This window comes from Salvelinus fontinalis, chromosome 1, assembly GCF_029448725.1.
Source record: "Salvelinus fontinalis isolate EN_2023a chromosome 1, ASM2944872v1, whole genome shotgun sequence".
In the NCBI taxonomy this organism is placed as follows: Eukaryota; Metazoa; Chordata; class Actinopteri; order Salmoniformes; family Salmonidae; genus Salvelinus; species Salvelinus fontinalis.
In genome coordinates, this window is record NC_074665.1 from 57,017,893 (window position 1) to 57,039,125 (window position 21,233).

General features: G+C 39.1%; 1 protein-coding gene across 4 annotated transcripts in view; it reads right to left on the reverse strand.

Annotated features, from left to right (window-relative positions):
- Positions 1-21,233, reverse strand: part of LOC129858338 (pro-neuregulin-3, membrane-bound isoform-like) — a 541,229-nt gene that overhangs the window by 191,079 nt on the left and 328,917 nt on the right. For all 4 annotated transcript variants that reach the window (XM_055927510.1, XM_055927518.1, XM_055927500.1 and 1 more), the window contains one exon: positions 13,941-14,070. In XM_055927510.1, the coding sequence (XP_055783485.1) occupies positions 13,941-14,070 (130 nt within the window). The remainder of the gene's footprint in view (positions 1-13,940; positions 14,071-21,233) is intronic.

Genomic DNA, 21,233 nt, shown 5'->3' on the forward strand with positions numbered 1-21,233 from the left:
CTCTCATTCATGTCAACACGATCGTGACAGCCGACAAAAAATCCAAATTATATCCATAACTTCCACAGAAACATGTCAAACGTTTTTTATAATCCATCCTCAGGGTGTTTTTCAAATATCTATTCGATAATATATCAACCGGGACAGTTGGCTTTTCACTAGGACCGGGAGTAACAATGGCTGCCTTTCTCTTTTGCGCACAAGTCACTCTGAGAGCCCCCACCTTTCCACTTACGCAATGTGGTCGTTCATGCTCATTCTTCTAAATAAAAGCCTGAAACTATGTCTAAAGGCTGTTGACACCTTAGGGAAGCCATAGAAAAAGAGGTCTGGTTGATATCCCTTTATATGGGCAATAGGGATGCATAGGAACAGAGAGGTTTCAAGAACAGGGGCACTTCTTGATTGGATTTTCTTCCGGTTTTAGCATGCAATATAAGTTCTGTTATTCACAGACAAGTTGTTTACAGTTTTGGAAACTTCAGAGTGTTTTCTAATCTGACAATTATATCCATATTCTAGTTTCGGGGGCTGAGAAATAGGCAGTTTCAAATGGGTACGTTTTTTAGCCAAAAATGAAAATATCGCCCCCTAGTCTTAAGACTACGTTTGTCTATTGTTGTTACTTAGATGAAGATCAGATCAAATTTGATGACCAATTTATGCAGAAATCCAGGTAATTCCAAAGGGCTCACGTACTTTGTCTTGACACTGAACATAGCGTTTGTCAAAAAAAACATGATTATTTGTCTCTCTGAAATGAAACCATCAAGTTATAGATTTCAAACAAATACATATCTGTCATTGAACAACCCCATGCCATTATTAGATAGTGAAAAAAACAGCACTCTCTCTCATAAATTCTTTAAACAATAAAAGCTTAACTAACACACATTAACAAGTCCAATACAGCAAATGAAAGGTACACATCTTGTGAATCCAGCCAACATGTCTGATTTTTAAAATGTTTTACAGCGAAAACAGCACGTATATTTATGTTAGCTCACCACCAAATACAAAGAAGGACAGACATTTTTCACAGCACAGGTAGCATGCACAAAGCCAACCTAACTAACCAAGAGCCAACCAAACTAACCAACAAACAACTTCATCAGATGACGGTCTTATAACATGTTATTCAATAAATCTATGTTTTGTTCGAAAAATGTGCATATTTCAGGTATAAATCATAGTTTACATTGCAGCTACAATCAGAAATTGCACCGAAAGCAGCAATAATATTTACAGACACCAACGTCAAATACCTTAATTACTCATCATAAAACATTTCTGAAAAATACATAGTGTACAGCAAATGAAAGACAGGCATCTTGTGATTCCAGCCAATATTTCCGATTTATTAAGTGTTTTACAGAGAAAACACAGTATAGCGTTATATTAGCTTACCACAATAGCCAGAAAGACATGCCATTTCCCAGTAGCAAAAGGTTAGCGATCGTAACAAACAAGCAAAAGATATAATTTTTGACTAACCTTGATATTCTTCATCAGATGACAGTCCTATAACATCAGGTTATACATACACTTATGTTTTGTTCGAAAATGTGCATATTTAGAGCTGAAATCAGTGGTTACACATTGTGCTAACTTAGCTATTCTTTCCACAACGTCTAAACAGCAACGATATTTTTCTGACACGTTTTCTGACACATATTCTGACCAAATAGCTATTCATAAACATAACTAAAAAATACATGTTGTATAGGAAATGATAGATCCATTAGTTCTTAATGAAATCGCAGTGTTAGAATTCAAAAAAATAACTTCATTACGACATCCAGCTTCGGTATAGCTGAGTACCCAAACGTTGGGCGCCGACGACTAGTTCACATGCACGACAGATATATGAAATAGCATCATAAAATGTTTCTTACTTTTGGTGATCTTCCGTCAGAATGTTGTACAAGGTGTCCTTTGTCAAGAACAATCGTTGTTTGGAATTAGAACGTTCATTTTCCCTCTTGAATTAGCAAGCGCGCTAGCCTAGTGGCACAAAGCTCTCCATGTCAACAAACGGAAGAGAACGGAACACGGCAAAACTCCCGAAAATTTTTCAAAAATCTGATGAAACTATATTGAAAAAACATACTTTACGATGATATGGTCACATGTATCAAATAAAATCAAAGCCGGAGATATTAGTCGCCTATAACGGAAGCTAAACAGAAGGCAAATCCATGTCCCCTTTCGCGCCTCCAGAAAACAGAAAATGGGCGGACACGTCATACAAAGAGCCTGCATTCCACTTCAGACCAAGATAAACACGAAATTTCTTCTCTCACCGCCTCTTGACATCCAGGGGAAGGTGTATGAAGTGCACGTAGACTCTTACGTTTCATGCCCATGTATAGGCAGGAAGAAAACAGAGCCTCAATTTCAGACTTTCCACTTCCTGGTCAGGAAGTTTGTGCCAAATGAGTTCTGTTTAACTCACAGATATAATTCAAACGGTTTTAGAAACAGTGTTTTCTATCCAATAGTAATAATATGCATATTGTACAAGCAAGAATTGAGTACGAGGCCGTTTGAAATGGGCACCTTTTATCTGGCTACTCAATACTGCCCCTGCAGCCCAAACAGGTTAAATTACTAACGTTTCTGAAAATTAGATATATATTTTTTTGGAATTCAACTCTTCATATGTTTTTTGGGGGAAAAGAGCTAACTTCCTACAATTCTACACGTTTGCCATGGGGCAGATGTGTAGTTTTATATCTAACCTTATGCTATTGTACACATTTTGCCATGAGGCAGATATTTGTTTTCGCTGTTTTAAAGCTAATTTCCTGCAATTCTACACAAACTGCCATGGGGCAGAGAGAAAAATGTGCCATTTTATTGCTAGTCTCATGCTATTCTATAAATTTTGCAATGAGGCTGAAAGAATTTTGCATTTTTGAAGCTAATTTCCTGTAATTCTATGAAAAAAAATCCATGGTTTATCATATGTTCATATGCTATCTGGGGAGGGGTGGGTTGCGACCTCAAGGGTAGAGAGGAGGGGGAGATGAAGACTCAAACAGAGAGATGGATCTATTAATCAATAGATTAGGGATCTTGTGAGATGAGAAAATAAATCCAAGAGCAAATCATATGCCTATATATACATTTTAAATCCCTGGAACAGATAGTTTATTTTTCCCAGTCTTAATAGCCTGGGAAAAAGCCTGTCAAAATTTGATTTGATTTGGATATCCAAGGACATTGACTGGTGATTTAGCCCAGGTTAAACCCTGATTAGAGTATCTGTGAGAGTCTGGCCCAACATTACAACCCATAAATGAAAGGCACAAGACACTTTAAAATGACCTCCCCAATGTGCATAATAAAACATTTAATGTGTCCGCTGTTTGTCTAAGACTAATAATAGAAACTAATGGACTTAAGTTTTCCTTTTCTCCTCTGGTGCTCTTTCTCTTCTTTTTATTTGTTGTGTTTGTGTATGTACAGTTGAAGTCGGAAGTTTACATACACTTCGGTTGGAATCATTAAAACTAAATTTTCAACCACTCCACAACAAACTATAGTTTTGGCAAGTCGGTTAGGACACCTAAACCTATGTGATGAAAGAAATAAAAGCTGAATGAATCATTCTCTCTACTATTATTGGGACTTTTCACATTCTTAATAAATTAAAGTGGTGATCGTAACTGACCTAAGACAGGGAATTTCTACTTGGATTAAATGTCAGGAATTGTGAAAAACTGAGTTTAAATGTATTTGGCTAAGGTGTATGTAAACTTCCGACTTCAACTGTAAGTATTCAGACCCTTTACTATGAGACTTGAAATTGAGCTCAGGTGCATCCTGTTTCCATTGATCATCCTTGAGATGTTTCTGGTAAATTCAACTGATTATACATGATTTGGAAAGGCACACACCTGTCTATATAAGGTCCAACATTTGACAGTGCATTTCAGAGCAAAAATCAAGCCATGAGGCGAAAGGAATTGTCTGTAGACCTCCGAGACCGGATTGTGTTGAAGGAACAGATCTGGGGAAGGGCATCAAAATATTTGTCCTTGAGTGGCCCAGCCAGAGCCCGGACTTGAAACAGATCGAACATCTCTGGAGAGAACTGAAAATAGCTGTGCAGCAACGCTCCCCGCATAAGAGGATCTGCAGAGAATAATGGGAGAAACTCCCCAAATACTGTGGTGGAAATTACAACGTCATGTAATTCACATTACTTTATATTAGAAGGTACTCTTATATTAGTACTTTCACACCCTGTTTGTTCTTATGAGACGAGCCTCTGAGGCTTAACTCCGACAGTTGATTTACGATGCCTTGGTGATAAAACCCAAAGACTGCATTCCATTCCATGATTAGTGTCTGTGTGAAATGTTGGCCTGTGTGCCAGTGCCAGGCGAACCTTCCCTCCAGTTTATTTCTCCCACATTGCAAATGAACACTGGACTTCATAATTTGAGGGAAGGACCTATGTTACATTAGTATTTCTGTATAAACAATTAGTAAATGACCTAGAAACATACATTTGGCACCATGTATATCTTGCTGTCTGTTGCGTGAGAGCATTTCTGTTTTTAGTCACGGAGACTCAGGAGAACTATAAAGAGTTGTAACCTTACCCTGCTTATTTGGGCTATTGACAATCACCATTGGGTGACCATTAATGCTCCATTATTGCAATAATTCTTTATAAAGTTTGATGAAATAGAGAACATCTAAAAGTCTTACTTTTGGTTAGAATAATTACATGACAATACAGTTGTGCGAAGCTTGTAGCGTCATACCAAGAAGACTAGAGGCTGTAATCGCTGCCAAAGGTCTTTCAAAAGTATTGAGTAAACCGGTTTTTGTTTTGTCATTATGGGGTTTTGTGTTTAGACTGATGAGGGGATTTTTAAAATCAATTTTAGAATATGGCTGCAACGTAACAAAATGTTTAAAAAGTCAAGGGGTCTGAAAACTTTACGAATGCGCCGTAGTACCCTCTGAGGAAAGGGTTCTACCGGGAAACAAAAGGGTTATACCTGGGACCAAAACGGGTTCCTCAAAGGGTTCTGCTATGGGGACAGCTGAAGAACCATTTAAGGTTCTAGATAACACCTTTTTTCTAAGAGTGTATAATGAAACAAGTCCACTCAGAGAATGGGCCCCAGTAGAGGTGTTAAAGGGAGTGTTTAGCGTTAGCACTATGACTGGCTTGAGAAACTACCTTTAACTTCCTTCATACTTAGACGCAGATACATACAAATTGTAACCACAAGTTCATCTGACTCTGGGGAAGTAGATAAAGTCAGATGAACTCGTGACTACAATTTTTATGTATCTGCGTCCAAGTATGAAGGAAGTTAAAGGTAGTTTCGCGTGCCAATGTTAACTAGTGTTAGTACAATGACTATAGATTTCCAGTCATTGTGCTAACGCTAGATAGCAATTTCTCTAACGCTAGTTAGCAACTTACTTCATACTGTACGCAGATACATAAAAATGGTATCCACAAGTTCATCTAACTCATTGTCAAAATCACAAACTATCCTTTTAAATTCAAATAAGCGCTGGCAATAAAAATAATGAAAAAAAGGTATGACTCATCACACTGGAGTGTGTTGATCTAACCTTGTACAGAAGGCTGATTAAAATTGGCAAGTGAACACCAGGTCTTTAATTACCAATAATTGTATTTGATTTAATCAGGTGCCTCTGATATTCAAGGCTATGAGCATATGCTCTGCAAGCATTACCATACCTAAATCAAACACAGAGAAAGCTGATCCTCCCCTCCCTCACCTCTATCTGTCTATTCCCATCCTGGTCATCTCTCCCTCTTCCATTTTGCTGGCATAGTGAATGTTCTTAATCACATCTGTGGAGGTTCATTAGCAGACTCTCTGTCTAGATGCAATATTTGGACTCTTATCCTGATTTTCTCCAACCTCGAAAACATGCATCTGCATCAGAAGCACTCATTATTCACAGAGAGGGCTCGTGTGAACCCCACTGACACACAATCAATTTTACACGCTGATGGCATTCAATGCAGGCAGGTAAAAGAGGGGAGATATTTCAATTTTTTACTAAAGCAGATGGGTTTTTTAGCCACCTGAGATACAGACAACAGGGAGCAGAATGGATCTGCTGTTTGTTTACCGTACATGGCACACACACACACATACACATACACACACACACTTGGGATCAATCTACACAACACAAACCTTTATCCCCAAGGCTTCACCCGTGAAGGCTGAGTATATGAAATCACAGGGTGTCAAAAACAATATACCAGATAATACAATTGTCCCCCTCCATATACAGTACCTGACTCACCTGTGCTCAGGTGCATTGTGGGTACTCAGAAGCTATGGAGAAATGGAACTGAATCCCTTTTTGTGTCTACGACAACAGTTTGCTATGAGGTGCCATAGTCAGAAAAACATAAGGAAGGAAGATCTGAACACATATTCTTTCCTTCCCTCCCCTTCCCCCTGTACTCTCTGAACTTTGGTTTGGTATTTTCTGGAACAGCAGTTTGCTGCAAGAGTTACTCTGCTTTTTACCTAATGCAAATGTCAATCAAGATGAATTGAAAAATGCAGTTGCACATGACTGAAAGGAGCCCAAATTGCCTCTGAAAAAAGTACCTCACCATTTGATAGAGAATGCAGGTCAAACAAGGACATTTTGGGGCTTAAAGGGCCAATCTGCAGCTGAAACAATAAGTAAATGGCCCCCCACCTCTTTTTTCGTTAAAAGCTGAGGGATGGGCCTGAATGAATGTAACCGCTTTCAAATTCATAGACAGAGATATGGACTGACTATCCATGATATCAACCTTTTGTTTTAACCATGTTTTGAGGCTATACAGTGTCTGTTTACATGTTCAATGTTTATAAACAATCGAGAGAAAAAAGCTGTTTGGTAACTAACTCTAACACTTGACTCCACCCCCCCCCCCCCCCTTACTAGCTCTGACCTCACTGATAGCTACCTTATTGAGGAAAATGTACTTACTATCTGTGATATGTGGTTGTCCCACCTAGCTACAGTATCTTAAGATGAATGCACTAACTCTAAGTCCCTTTGGATAAGAGCATCTGCTAAATGACTAAAATGAGTAAAACAAACATAGATTTGGGGTTCTGACGGGGTACGACAGTTGAACGAAGCTCATCAGGTATTTATAAGTTATATTCTTCAAGAATAAATGGTTATATATCATTAATTTATAAGTCCAAAAATGAATGCAGCAACTGCAAATTGCCACTTTAAGAGGCTGCCGATAGTGAATTACCTTATAGGACCTCCTCAGGGCATAGGATATGTCTTGGATATAAACCTTCACAATGCACCAACTATTTGATTTAAATTAAACTAAGGCTTCAAATGCCTAGCTCTGGGAAATTTATATTCGCAGCCCTTTCATCATGGACACAAACTCCTCAACACCACCGCCATTCCAGTTCCCCACATCAGTCTAACATAAGCAATTAGAACTCTAAATAGTAGTAGGCCTAGTTACTTTGTCTAAGCCCAAGACACCAGACTACTGCCAGACTACTGCTATTCCTCAGTGCAACTGATCAATGAATAACAAATGGCATGATGAGGCAATATAATAGGCATTGATCTAAATTATTAGCCTGGCCCCAGATTTGTTTATGTAATTGCGAATCTCATTGTCAAAGTCAGGCATGATAGTTCCATAAGGAGTTTCAGATTAATTTCAGATAACACGCTCTCCACCAGGGAGAAGCAAACATCCCCAGCTGCGTGCACGGCGTCTCAGTCTCAATAATATTGACAGGGGCTTTGCATGGATCTCAGCTCTCGTTTCCAACCTGCACTTCTGCACAGTGACAGATGGGATTGCCTTTCTCCATTGCCACAACGGCGAGGAAAGGCTTAATGTCCCCTTGGATGGAGGCCCTTACAGTCGGTTGCAAAAAATAAATTGAATTCCTGCTCAACAGATAGAATAAATATACGTGGCAGTGTGTTCAAGCCCTGTGTCTCTCTGGGAAGACCAAGCCTGGCCTGGCTGACACAATTATGGATAGATTTGTATTCAAGTAACCACTAGCGAAAGAGAGAGAAAAAGTAACAGAAAGAGAGAGTAAAACAGAAGCGCTCTACGCAACCAGAAGCGATCTTCAAAACAAAACAATAGCCTGCAAAAATGTTGTATTGAAAAAATGTATTATTATAAAAAATATGGGCTACAGAAAGAAACAAAATAGTACAATTTGAAGCCATATGGCATTAAGTATTAGTAGCAATCGATTTGTTGTTTGTTGAAATGTATGTAAGTCTGAGTTAGTGTTTTTGTCTTTACTCATCTTTATTCTTCATGTTGAAGGGTGGGCATTAAGTCCCAGCCGACCTCATCTCTAGTTTAATGTATCTACGTTTGTGAAATGTTAAGTTGCCTATTGTCTTTGTATACAGTATATGTTTGTATTGTCTAAAACCCAAATAAAAAAAATAAAAAAATAAAAACTGAATTGCAAATATATAGTTGCAGTACTTAACTCAAATCAGAGGGGTAATTTGAAACAAAATCCTGTGCTATAATTACCATAATCAACGTAGACCACTGAACTCCAAATAGCCATGTGTAAGTGTATATTCTCCAGTGAGTTCCTCAGGGTTTTGTTATGCAGATGTATTTTTATATAACAGTACTGACTAATTTAGTGGTTAGATGAACACAAATGTTTTGATAGCATGCTACTGTATGCTGCTCAAAGCAAGACGCTATTGTATGTTTCTGTTAGGGAGTACCCTCAGGTAAACAAACAACGTCATTGTTCACTAAGAGTAGTAAACAGTGATTTTATAAACTGAATTAATAGTTTGGGGGGCAGTTTTCAGCTACTTTGAGACTTGTAGGGAAAGGAAGTTGATTTATGATTCTATGGAAAATCGTTGAGCAGAGGATTTAAGATTCATCTGAACATAAAAATTATGCATTCTGAGACAAACTGCATCTGGAATAACATCAATTTGTCTCCGTTAATATAACAATTGATGATTAGTCTCAATTCCGTGTAAACTCAAATTGAATTAAACATGCATCGATCCAGTGTTTCATGTGAGACTTGTCATTCTTTGTTGATTATTTTTTTGTTTGTTTTATCTCAAAGCATGCCAATAGAATATACATTCTCATAATTCCTCCCTTTCAGATGCAATGCAGTGTTTTATCACTGATAGCCTCTCAGTCTGCTGAGGCTTTTGCCTGGAGATCATTGAATGATATGCCGTTAGACGAGGCATCATTAACAACGTAGAGAGATGAAACTGAACCGGTATTATTATTTCCAAAAAGCTCTGTCTCAAATCACAATTAGATGTTAATCCATGTTTCTCAAAAGTCAAGTTTCGAAGTTGTTCCAAACTTCAAATTTCTAAGTGTTTAAGGTTAGGTTTACGCATTAACTCCACATTTTTAAGGTTAGGGTTAAGTTTAGGCATTTACTCCGAAGTCCTAAGGTTAGGCATTAACTCCAAATGGTTAAGGTAAGGGTTAAAGTTTGGGATAGGCATTAAATAAAAATAAATATTATTTTTTTTGCGCTGGATTTGAACATAAGATTTTTTGCCCATCCACCATACCAGTCCACAACGCCATCACAAAACGGAAACCTAAAAGGCTCCTTAACAGCTTCTACACCCAAGCCATTAGACTCTTAAACAAACTATTTGCATTGACCCCCTTTTTACGCTGCTGCTACTCGTTGTTTATTATCTATGCATAGTAACTTTATCCCTACCTACATGTACATACAGTACCTCAATACCTCATACCTCGACTAACCTGTACCCCCACAAATTGACTCGGTACCGGTGTCCCCTGTATATAGCCTAGTTATTGTTATTTTAATGTGTTACTTTTTAAAAACCTTTGTTTATTAGTAAATATTTTCTGAACTCATATTTTCAGCTTTGTTGGTTAACAGCTTGGGATGTTACTTGAAGGTAACATCGCTCACTGCTGCCCCTAGTGGACAGTTTCCACATCATCCTCAGACATGGATCGACATCTAATACTGACTTGTATCTTTATATATATTTTTTATTTAACCTATATTTCACAAGGCAAGTCTTAAGAACAAATTCTTACTTACAATGATGGCCTACTGGGGAACAGTGGGTTAGATGCCTTGTTCAGGGGCAGAACGACAGATTTTTACCTTGTCAGCTTAGGGATTCAATCCAGCAATCTTTTGGTTACTGGCCCAATGCTCTAACCACTAGGCAACCTGCTGCCCCAAAATCATGGGTGACCTGGCTGATTATTTCATAGTTTTTCTGACATTTTACTGGAAACCATGACTATATGCCTGATTGTTGGGGTGACAGGTAGCCTAGTGGTTAGAGCGTTGGACTAGTAACCAAAAGGTTGCAAGCGAGATTTCCTGAGCTGACAAGGTAAATGAAAATCTGTCATTCTGCCCCTAAACAAGGCACTGTTCCTAAGCCGTCATTGAAAATAAGAATTTGTTCATAACTGACTTGCATAGTTAAATAAAGGAAAAATAAAATTGTTGAGAGTGCTTTCATTTCTAAGGCTAATAACAACCAAACATTTTCTTTTATGTTCGCAACAATCACATCAGCCCTCTCTCACTTATTGTGTCATATAAATCATTCACACTCAATATTTCTAATCAGTACCCAGTATAATCCACAACACCGTCAAAAGAGCTGCATTTCTGTTTGATATAAAGGATGTTTTATACATTTAGGGCCAAGGGACATCCCCACAAGCCAAATAGTAACTTTCTTTGATAACTATGCCTCATCCCATATGCCTCATAGAACTATCAAAGACAATCCAGGTTCTTTGCGGAGGCACCTAACACCCATCTGGTGTGAAGAATGTGTTTTCCAGCCTTTTCTGTTCGTTTGTATCAATTTGTTCAAGGCCAAGCAGCCTGCAATGCAACCTCAGCCTCCGAAAGACTCCAGCAGTCCTTTCAGACTGTGTTGCCATGGCAACAGGCAGCAACAAAGAACAACCACCACCTGATTGGTCTTGAAAATAAACTTAAAGTTACAGTTCTCAGAATTGTTCTCAGAATTGTAGAGGACGAGGCCATACCTGAGGTAAGATTAGACCCAAGTCAAATAATCAGAGTAGCACTCTCCTAAATAAAATATTTTAGTACTCATCACTGCATTCTCTAGCAGAAAGTTGTTTGGCCCTCTTTGAAGTCACGTATGTTAATACATTGCTATCTTTTCATTTATAAAGCCATTTTACAAAAAGTCCCAATGTACCTAACATCTTTACTAAACTTTAGACATTCGAGTTACCACACCTGGTTTCTGGAAATTCCTTTGATCTCTACTGAGTTAGGTAAATCGTCTTTTAGTTTTCTTGCTCCTTATTTGTGGAACAATCTTCAAAATGTTCTTACATTTTATGTTTTGGTGCCACTAGGGCAATTCAGAAGGCTGATTGAGGAACTTATTACTGATGAATGTGTTCATTTTTTATGACCATGTTGTTCTTTCTATTTGCATTTTGTATTAATATTAATGTGTGTATTTTCTGTAATTTATGTAATTCAGGGCTCATCTGTAAAAGAGACCTTGGTCTCAGTATGACCAAAATAAAGGTTAAAAAAATACACTGATCTCATAGATTCTCTTCGACGTGTGCATGACTGTGTGTGTATGTAGTACTCTTCGCAGCATTAACGGGATACTTCGGGATTTTGGCAATGAAGCCCTTTATCTAGTTCCCCATAGTCAGACGAACTCACGGATACCATTTCTATATCGCCGTGTCCAGTTTGAAGGAAATTAGCGGTAGTTCTGTGAGACAATTCTAACTCGTGTTAGCTCAATGACTGGACGTCTATGGGTATCTACTGCAGATACCCATAGACATCCAGTCATTGCGCTAACGCTGGTTAGCAAATGTGCTAGCTCTAGATAGCAACTTTCTTCAAACTCTACGCATAGACATAAAAATGGTTTCCACGAGTTCTTCTGACTCTGGGGAAGTAGATAAAGGGCCTCATTGCCAAAATCCCAAAGTTTCCCTTTAATCCTTTGTAAAACACATGTAACAGAGTAAAAAATGTAGTCTTGGTTATATGTGAGTTTTACCAAAATGAAGTTGTCTACCAGTGTTGATGGAGCCTCCAAACGGTTAAAGGTGTTACTGCAGATCTGGTACAACGTGTGTTGCTGATGTTCTCCAGCAGACAAAGCTATTCCTATACTAGAGGTACATGTACATATCCTGAAACATGCTGTCTGCAATATTTCATACCTTTTACAATATATATTTTTTTATATTTTAAAACATTATATTTATTATCCATGTTGGGATGTGATGGTGGATGTACAGTTTAGCTTGCTAACAATAACTTTGTGGACTATTTGCTCTGCACCACGTTTTTGTAAGCTAGATAGCAAGCTAGCTAGCGAGTGTTCGAAATCGTCACATTTCTGATGCAAGCTGCATATGTATGAGGATTGTGCATTAAGTGATTTATGAAAAGGAAATGTTTTCTTTTCTTTTACAATCCAGATCCTGTCACGTTTGCAGTGACCCTTGGGCATGTGTGAAGACATTCACACATTGTCTGTCTTCCAGGTATGTTTTAATATGTGTTATTCAGTGTGTTGTGCATGCTTGTTGGTTCTCCTGCAGAGCTCACGATTACTCTCTCGCTCTCAATGCAAAGCAATGCAGTCGTTTGTAAAATTTAGAAAATGCCTTTGACTTTAATTGGATAGAATTGAATTGGATTTATATTGTACTAAAACTATACGATAATTTGTTTAAATGTGTTTTGTGGATTATGTATTCATGTTAATATGTAAAGAAAATGTTATTATTTTAATTGTATAATAAAAATATGCAAATCTAAAGCTATTCCTATGCTGGAGATGCTGTCATGTTTGCAGTGACCCTTGTGCATGTATGAAGACATTCATACGTTGTGTCTGTCTTCCAGGAATAAATAAGACCCGAAAGCAAGTCCTGTGTCTGTCATCCCTCTGACCAGCCAAACAGAGTTACACATATTTCACAGAATTCCGTGGCTGACGCATTTACCACTACTCAGCATTAACACAGCAGGCCTTCAGTGACCTGGTACTTCCAGAGTGAGGCTACATAACAGAAGTCTTTGAACAGCCAGCCGACTGGAAGTCCTCAGATTAGGATTTGGAAGGAGTTTGTTTTAGGACGTAATTAGAGAGGCTCAGTGTTTGAACAGGCTAAGTAGTCAAGTAAGTAGGACGACTAAAACTACTTCACCAATTACCCCCGTTCAAACGAGGACACTTCTTGGCTCATTGGTTAGGATTATTAATTTATTCATTCCTTTACTCCATTGTAACTTGGGGTGGGTAACTTGTAAAGAACCTGTTGCATTAATTACTCAGAAATGTCTTCACTGAACTGCAGAATCGGTCTAAGACATCAATCTTTTAATCACAAGTGTTGCACAAGATTACAGTACATTTTACTAAGACCACCCTGTGGGGACAAACTTCTGTAAAACTGACACTTTAAATCCGACAGAAAATGAACTCTGTGCACCACAGCGGGTTAACTAGTAGAGTCACCATCAAACTAACTATCTGACAGAATACTGTTACTATCTGTTTAACAGTAGACTCTTTCAATCTTTCCTCTGTTAAAGATGCACTCTGGGATCTTAAGCATAACAAATTCATAACATATTGCACAAATTGGATTTGTAACATACCACATGAATAGCAAATTACGTACGATATCATACAAATTGCAAAATCATATCACACCAAATGGCTGACATAGTACACAATTGGCTGAAATAGTACACAACAAACAGGGACCGTTTTTGGGTCGTGAGCACCTTTTTCAAAACTACTGGCTGAAGTTATACAAAAGTTTGAGTGCATCTTTAAGCCTCTTTCACACACATACACAGTCGTCTTACCTGCAATGTTTGTGTGGGCCACTCAGCGTCTCGATGACAAAGCATTCTCCATCATTCAAGCAGTAGGCCAGGTCCTTCACGTGACATTGCTTGAAATGCTCTGAACGCATTTGAGGAATGGTGGGTGACGCTGCAGAGAAAATAACGCAATTACAGAAAAGGGAGATGGAGAAAGAGAGAAAAAAGAAAGAGATAATTTTAGTTAAAACTTATTATGGCTGGGGGCAGCATTGAGTAGCTTGGATGAATAAGGTGCCCAGAGTAAACTGCCTGCTACTCAGTCCCAGAAGCTAAGATATGCATATCATTAGTAGATTTGGATAGAAAACTCTCTGAAGTTTCTAAAACTGTTTGAATGATGTCTGAGTATAACAAAACTCATACGGCAGGCAAAAAACCTGAATAAAAATCCAACCAGGAAGTGGGAAGTCTGAGGTTTGCAGGTTTATCTATCCAATATACAGTGTCCATGGGGTCATATTACACTTCCTAAGGCTTCCACTACATGTCAACAGTTTTTCGAACCTTATTTGATGCTTCTACTGTGAAGGATGAGGTAATAAGAGCTAGTGAGCCAGGGCTCTGGCAGCGCCCCCGTGAGAGTTAGCTGCATTCCATCGCATTTCTACAGACAAAGGAATTCTCCGGTTGAACCATCATTGAAGATTTATGTTAAAAACATCCTAAAGATTGATTCTATACATCGTTTGACATGTTTCTACGAACCGTAATGTTTTTTACGTAATTTTTTTAAACTTTTCGTCTGGCCTGCGCGTCATCAATTTGGATTTTGGAACTAAACGCGCAAACAAAAAGGAGATATTGGACATAAATTAAGGACGTTATCGAACAAAACAAACATTTATTGTGGAACTGGGATTCCTGGGAGTGCATTCAGATGAAGATCATCAAAGGTAAGTGAATATTTATAATGCTATTTCTGACTTCTGTTGACTCCACAACATGGCGGGTACCTGTATGGCTTGTTTTGGTCTCTGAGCGCTGTACTCAGATTATTGCATGGTGTGCTTTTTCCTTTAAGTTTAAAAAAAAAATCTGACACAGTGGTTGCATTAAGGAGAAGTTTATCTAAAGTTCCACGTAAAACACTTGTATCTTTTATCAATGTTTATTATGATTATTTCTGTAAATTGATGTGGCTCTGTCACGTTCTGACCATAGTTCTTGTGTGTTTTACTTGTTTTAGTGTTTAGTCAGGACGTGAGCTGGGTGGGCATTCTATGTTGTGTGTCTAGTTTGTCTGTTTCTATGTTTGGCCTAATATGGTTCTCAATCAGAGGCAGGTGTTTTGTGTTGTCTCTGATTGGGAATCATATTTAGGTGGCTTGTTTTGTGTTGGGGTTTGTGGGTGGTTGTTTCCTGTCTTTGTGTTCATTTTCACCAGAGAGGACTGTTTCGGTTTGCCACGTTTGTTATTTTTGTATTGTTGTAAGTATTCACAGTTTCGTTTATTAAACATGTTGAGCACTGGCTACGCTGCGTGTTGGTCCGATCCCTGCTACACCTTCTCTTCTCGTGAAGAGGAGGAAGGCTGCCGTTAGAGGCTCTCTGCAAAATCACAGGATGATTGAGGCAAAACGTTACTGAACATAACGCGCCAATGTAAACTAAGATTTTGGGTATAAATATGAACTTTATCGAACAAAACATAGATGTATTGTGTAACATGAAGTCCTATGAGTGTCATCTGATGAAGATCATCAAAGGTTAGTGATTCATTTTATCTCTATTTCTGCTTTTTGTGATTCCTGTCTTTGGCTGAAAAAATGGCTGTTTTTCTGTGACTAGGTACTGACCATACATAATCAGATGGTGTGCTTTCGTCATAAAGCCTTTTTGAAATCGGACACTCTGGTGGGATTAACAACAAGTGTATCTTTAAAATGGTGTAAAATACTTGTATGTTTGAGGAATTTTAATTTTGAGATTTCTGTTATTTGAATTTGGTGCCCTGCACTTTCACTGGCTGTTGTCAAGTCAATCCCGTTAACGGGATCTCAGCCATAAGAAGTTAAAAAATAACAAGGAACACATTTCATCAGTTCATATTCAAATCATAACGATAAGACATACATTTGTTATGCCTGTCTACGACTAAGTAGTAAGCAACATGTAAAGCTCAAAAAGGTACTCTAAGAACTGAAAAAAATCTAAATCAAATAAAACTCCCAACAAATTCCCCAGAAATGCACAGTAAGACCACACCCTGCACTGCTGCAGCAGGAGTAGCCATGTGAGTGTTTTCCTTTAGTCTCCTTTGCAGGTTTCATTACTGTAGAAGTGACAGTGGACGTGCTGTAATACATGGTATGTAAAGTTAATACAACGCCCAGTGTTTGCTTAGCTCCTGGTACATCACTGAGAGAAGATGAATGAGGGATGCTGATAATCTGTCCTGCTATGATTAATACTGGAAGGTCTGCAGTGTTTGGGAACTTGACTCCTCAAAATGATTAATAACACCAAGCCTGGTGTACACAGAGCCTACGGTGTGGTGAGAATATCAACTTTGCCTAACTGATGACAGTCCTATTAAAATGCTAGACCACGCCTCAATGGTTCTTCATACATGGGGAGTTAGCCTAACTAAACCGGGGTTGAGCCATGCCTTTGTGTTTTTCATTTCACGTATGCTGACAGTACGCATTAAGTACAGAGAATCCTGACTCGAACAGGTATGTGGTGCCAAACTGGATCAGAACATCTACTGCTTTCTCAGTCAGTTTCTCAACCTCAAAAAGCATCTTGCATCAATCAGTGTATTCCAGTTCAGAATGAAAAGGATTACTTGTGTTTTAACAGCAACAGTTATCTTCCATCTTCATCTGTACTGTTACTTAGGGTTGCACTAGTAGCTAGATAGCTTGCTTTGGCTAACGTTAGCTAGCTAGCTATTGGCTGTGTACAAGGGGATTGTTTGAAAGAGAAACTCACATCGACTACTATGAGCGATGGTACTCCCTTATTTCTGCTTATCATCACCTGTTATAAAATCACAAAAATGCCTTGCTGACTTACTTTCCGCTGTCGAAGCACTGTTTCCTGAAGCATTATGCCCTGTTCTGAAAGAGCTCCCTGGGTTTACCGTCATGCTGTGGATGTTTGGTCAGTTAATATGTTCGTTTTGAGAGAATCATTACTAAGCACTTCTCTGCACAAAACACATTGTGGGCACTCCTCATTATTTCTCAAAGTTTGTATTAAACCAAGAGAGAGAAACTCATCGCTGTATTTGGTTTCATGACAATTGAGCTCAGTCAGAACTTGTCGCTATCTTCAGTCCATTTGATGACAGCAGTGAGTGATGGCGAGTGGGAATTACAAGCCAGTGGCTGACAGCACATCATCTGCTGCTGAACAACAGCATTTCAGCGTGTGGGTCGCGTAGTAAAAAGATCCGTTAAACCATGAAGCGCACAGGCCTCTTCCACACACTCGCGCAGCTGCCAAACTGAGCAGAGCCACCGCTGCTAAGCAGAGAGTGCAGTTGCAGTAATTAATGCAATAATTCTAAATGTACTCTGACCCGTCGCGACCCACCATTAACAGGTCTGTGACCCACTGCAACCCATACTTTAAGAAGGGCTGGTCTAGACCTGTTGTTTAGAAAGCATGTGACGGATCACATTTGATTATGTGGACCTCTGGTTGAGAGTCTCTCTGCATGCAGAGTGTATGCCATCCAGAGGAACTGGGGCTCATTTCACTGGGTGTGTTGTTACAGAGGGGGGGAACATCTCCAGTAAGAGTGCCTCTCTATAGCTGCCACAAAAAGGGAAGTGCTCTTCACCCCCTATTAAATCTCTTTTTACGCCAGGGAATCCAAGTAGAACACAACCAGAGCCAATGGAAAGGACTCTCAGGCAAGGCCTAGGGGACAGACGGTCACCACGATGTTGGAGCACCACCAAAGCATTGCTTTTAAAAGGGCAGGGATATGTAAGAACAACAGCAGAATTTGACGTTACTGTATTTGTGACCCCTCAAACTCAGGTAAAATACAGGAACAGATTATTTGACCTCGGACCCTTATGTCTAATTACCACCATTGTTTGCTCCACTCCTGCCTCCCCTACCAGACCTAATCCGCACACACACACACACACACACACACACACACACACACACACACACACACACACACACACACACACACACACACACACACACACACACACACACTCTCACACTCTCACACTCTCACACTCTCACACTCTCACACTCTCACACTCTCACACTCACAACTCCTCCACTCCTTTCCTTTATCAACCAGACCTGATGTGATGAGCTATAGCCTTTGGAGTTGTTTTGTTTCAAATACTTTGAGCGTTTAAGGCTGTCTGAAGTGCAATATGGGTGGGTTTTGCACTTTTTGGATAAATTCATTGGTTATACAGCGCCACGCAAGCTCAATCAAGCACAGTAAAAGTAATTGAAAGAAAACAAATACTATCTGAACCTACGTCTGCTAGCAACTGACAATGAATTGCCGGACTAAAGATATAAATTAGCTCCAGAGATATGTAACTCCAGTGCATTTACATGGATTTATAAACTGAAATGTTGGTTAAGAAACAAGTACAGAAACAGACTCAATGTTGAGCATGACCTCAGGGTTGCACTGTCAGAAACTGAGACCAGAATAGACCTGCTTTTGAAAACTTGAACCAGTCACACACCTATCATTAGGTGTGTGTGTGTGTGTGTGTGTGTGTGTGTGTGTGTGTGTGTGTGTGTGTGTGTGTGTGTGTGTGTGTGTGTGTGTGTGTGTGTGTGTGTGTGTGTGTGTGTTTTACGGTCTACATCTGTGTGATGTGATCAATCAGTTTATTCCAGTTCAGAATAAAAATATTTATTGCATTTTAACAGTAACAGTAACAACCTAGACTTGTTTTCAACAATCATTTCTACAGTATGATGTACTGTAGGCCTGATCATTTTTCATCTTTACTGTTGCTATTTTATTTGTATTTATTTAACCTTTATTTAACTAGGCAAGTCAGTTAAGAACAAATTCTTAATTACAATGACTGACTGCCAAAAGGCAAAAGGCCTCCTGCGGGGACAGGGGCTGGGATTAAAAAATAAAATAAATTAATAAAAATATAGGACAAAACACACATCACGACAAGAGAGACAACTCAACACTTCATAAACACTTTTTTTCTGGCCTCTGTGTCGTAAAGCCCAGCTCTGTGGAGTGTATGGCTTAAAGTGGTCCTATGGACAGATACTCCATTCTCTTTGGTGCCTCTCTGATTAATGCCCTCCTTGCCTGGTCCATGAGTTTTGGTGGGCTGCCCTCTCTTGGCAGATTTGTTGTGGTGCCCTATTCTTTCCATTTTTTATAATGGATTTAATGGTGCTCCGTGGGATGTTCAAAGTTTTGGATATTATTTTATAACCCAACCCTGATCTGTGCTTCTCTACAACTTTGTCCCTGACCTGTTTGGAGAGCTCCTTGGTCTTCATAGTACCGCTTGCTTGGTGGTGCCCCTTGGTTAGTGGTGCTACGGATTCTGGGGCCTTTCGGAACAGATGTATATAGACTGAGATCCTGTGACAGATCATGTGACACTTAGATTGCAGTGTGGAGTGCAATAGAGATTGTGTCATCTGTGGATCTGTTGTGGCGGTATGCGAATTGGAGTGGGTCCAGGGTGTCTGGGATGATGGTGTTGATTTGAGCCATAACCAGCCTTTCAAAGTATTTCGTGAATACATATGTGAGTGCTATGGAGCGGCAGTGATTTAGACAGGCTACATTGGCACACTGGGACTATGGTGGTCTACTTGAAACATGTACAGTACCAGTCAAAAGTTTGGACACACCTACTCATTCAAGGGTTTTTCTTTATTTATACTATTAGACCAAGACTGAGAGTGATGGAATGCTGCATCAGATGATCTGACCTCCACAATCACCCGACCTCAACCCATTTGAGATGGTTTGGGATGAGTTGGACCACAGAGTGAATGAAAAGCAGCCAACAAGTGCTCAGCATATGTGGGAACTCCTTCAAGACTGTTGGAAAAGTATTCCAAGTGAAGCTGGTTGAGAGAATGCCAAGAGTTTGCAAAGCTGTCATCAAGCTAAAGTGTGGCTACTTTGAAGAATCTCAAAAGAAAAAACATTCTGATTTGTTTAACACTTTTTTGGTTACTACATGATTCGATATTTGTTATTTCATATTGTTGATCTATTTACTATTATTCTACAATGTAGAACTAAAAATAAAGAACTAAAAATAAAGAGAACTAAAAATAAAGAAAAACCCTGGAATGAGTAGGTGTGTCCAAACTTTTGACTAGTGAAACAGATATTACAGACTGGGTCAGGGAGTGGTTTAAAATGTCAGTGAAGACACACCAGATGGTCCCTGCATGCTCTCAGTACACAGTATGGTCTACAGTAAATAGTATGATCTACAGCTTATCATTCAGTATTCTAACTCAGGCGAGCAGAACTTCGAGACATCCTTAATATTAGAGATTGAGCACCAGCTGTTGTTAAAGGGATACTTTGGGCTTTTGGCAATGATGCCCTTTATCTACTTCCCCAGAGTCGGTTGAACTCATGGATACCATGTTTATGTCTTTGTGTCCAGTATGAAGGAAGTTAGAGGAAGTTTCACTAGCCAATGCTAACTACTATTAGCACAATGTCTAGAAGTCTATGGGTATGTTCATCCAAATCGAGGTTAGTGAATGCTGTTCTGTTCTATTTTCCGTCATCTGAAACGATGGCGTAAACATTATATACAAAAATAGTTAAGAACGGTGCAAGAAAAGACACAATATAGTGTTCAGGAGCCCGTAAAACAGCTGCTCTCCATTGCAGCGCCATTCTATTGCTTAAGTAGCCAACATCCATGACGCACACTTGAGAGCCTCTACTGTTTTAATCAAAATAGACCTTTTCATTTAATACTTGGCTTGTTGGGTATTCAGCATCTCAAACTGCCAAGCATGATGGCAGTTCTGCAGTTTTTTTCTATCTTTGTAATGAATTATGGAGATGTCACAACTCTTTGAAAGAAAGTTAGGCATTCAAGGACAGATGATTTCATAAGGAGACAGCTGCCTGTCAATCTCAGAGGAACCCAGGCAACATCTGGGAAATCCGAGGAGAGTCCCTCCCATCAGATCAATACACCACTACTAGGTCATGGATAACACAGATTCCCACTCTTGCTTCCTATTTGTTTTCCCCTTTAGCGAAAGGCCCAGCTCTGCTCTAAAGTTACTCTACAGTATGTCACTATGCTAATG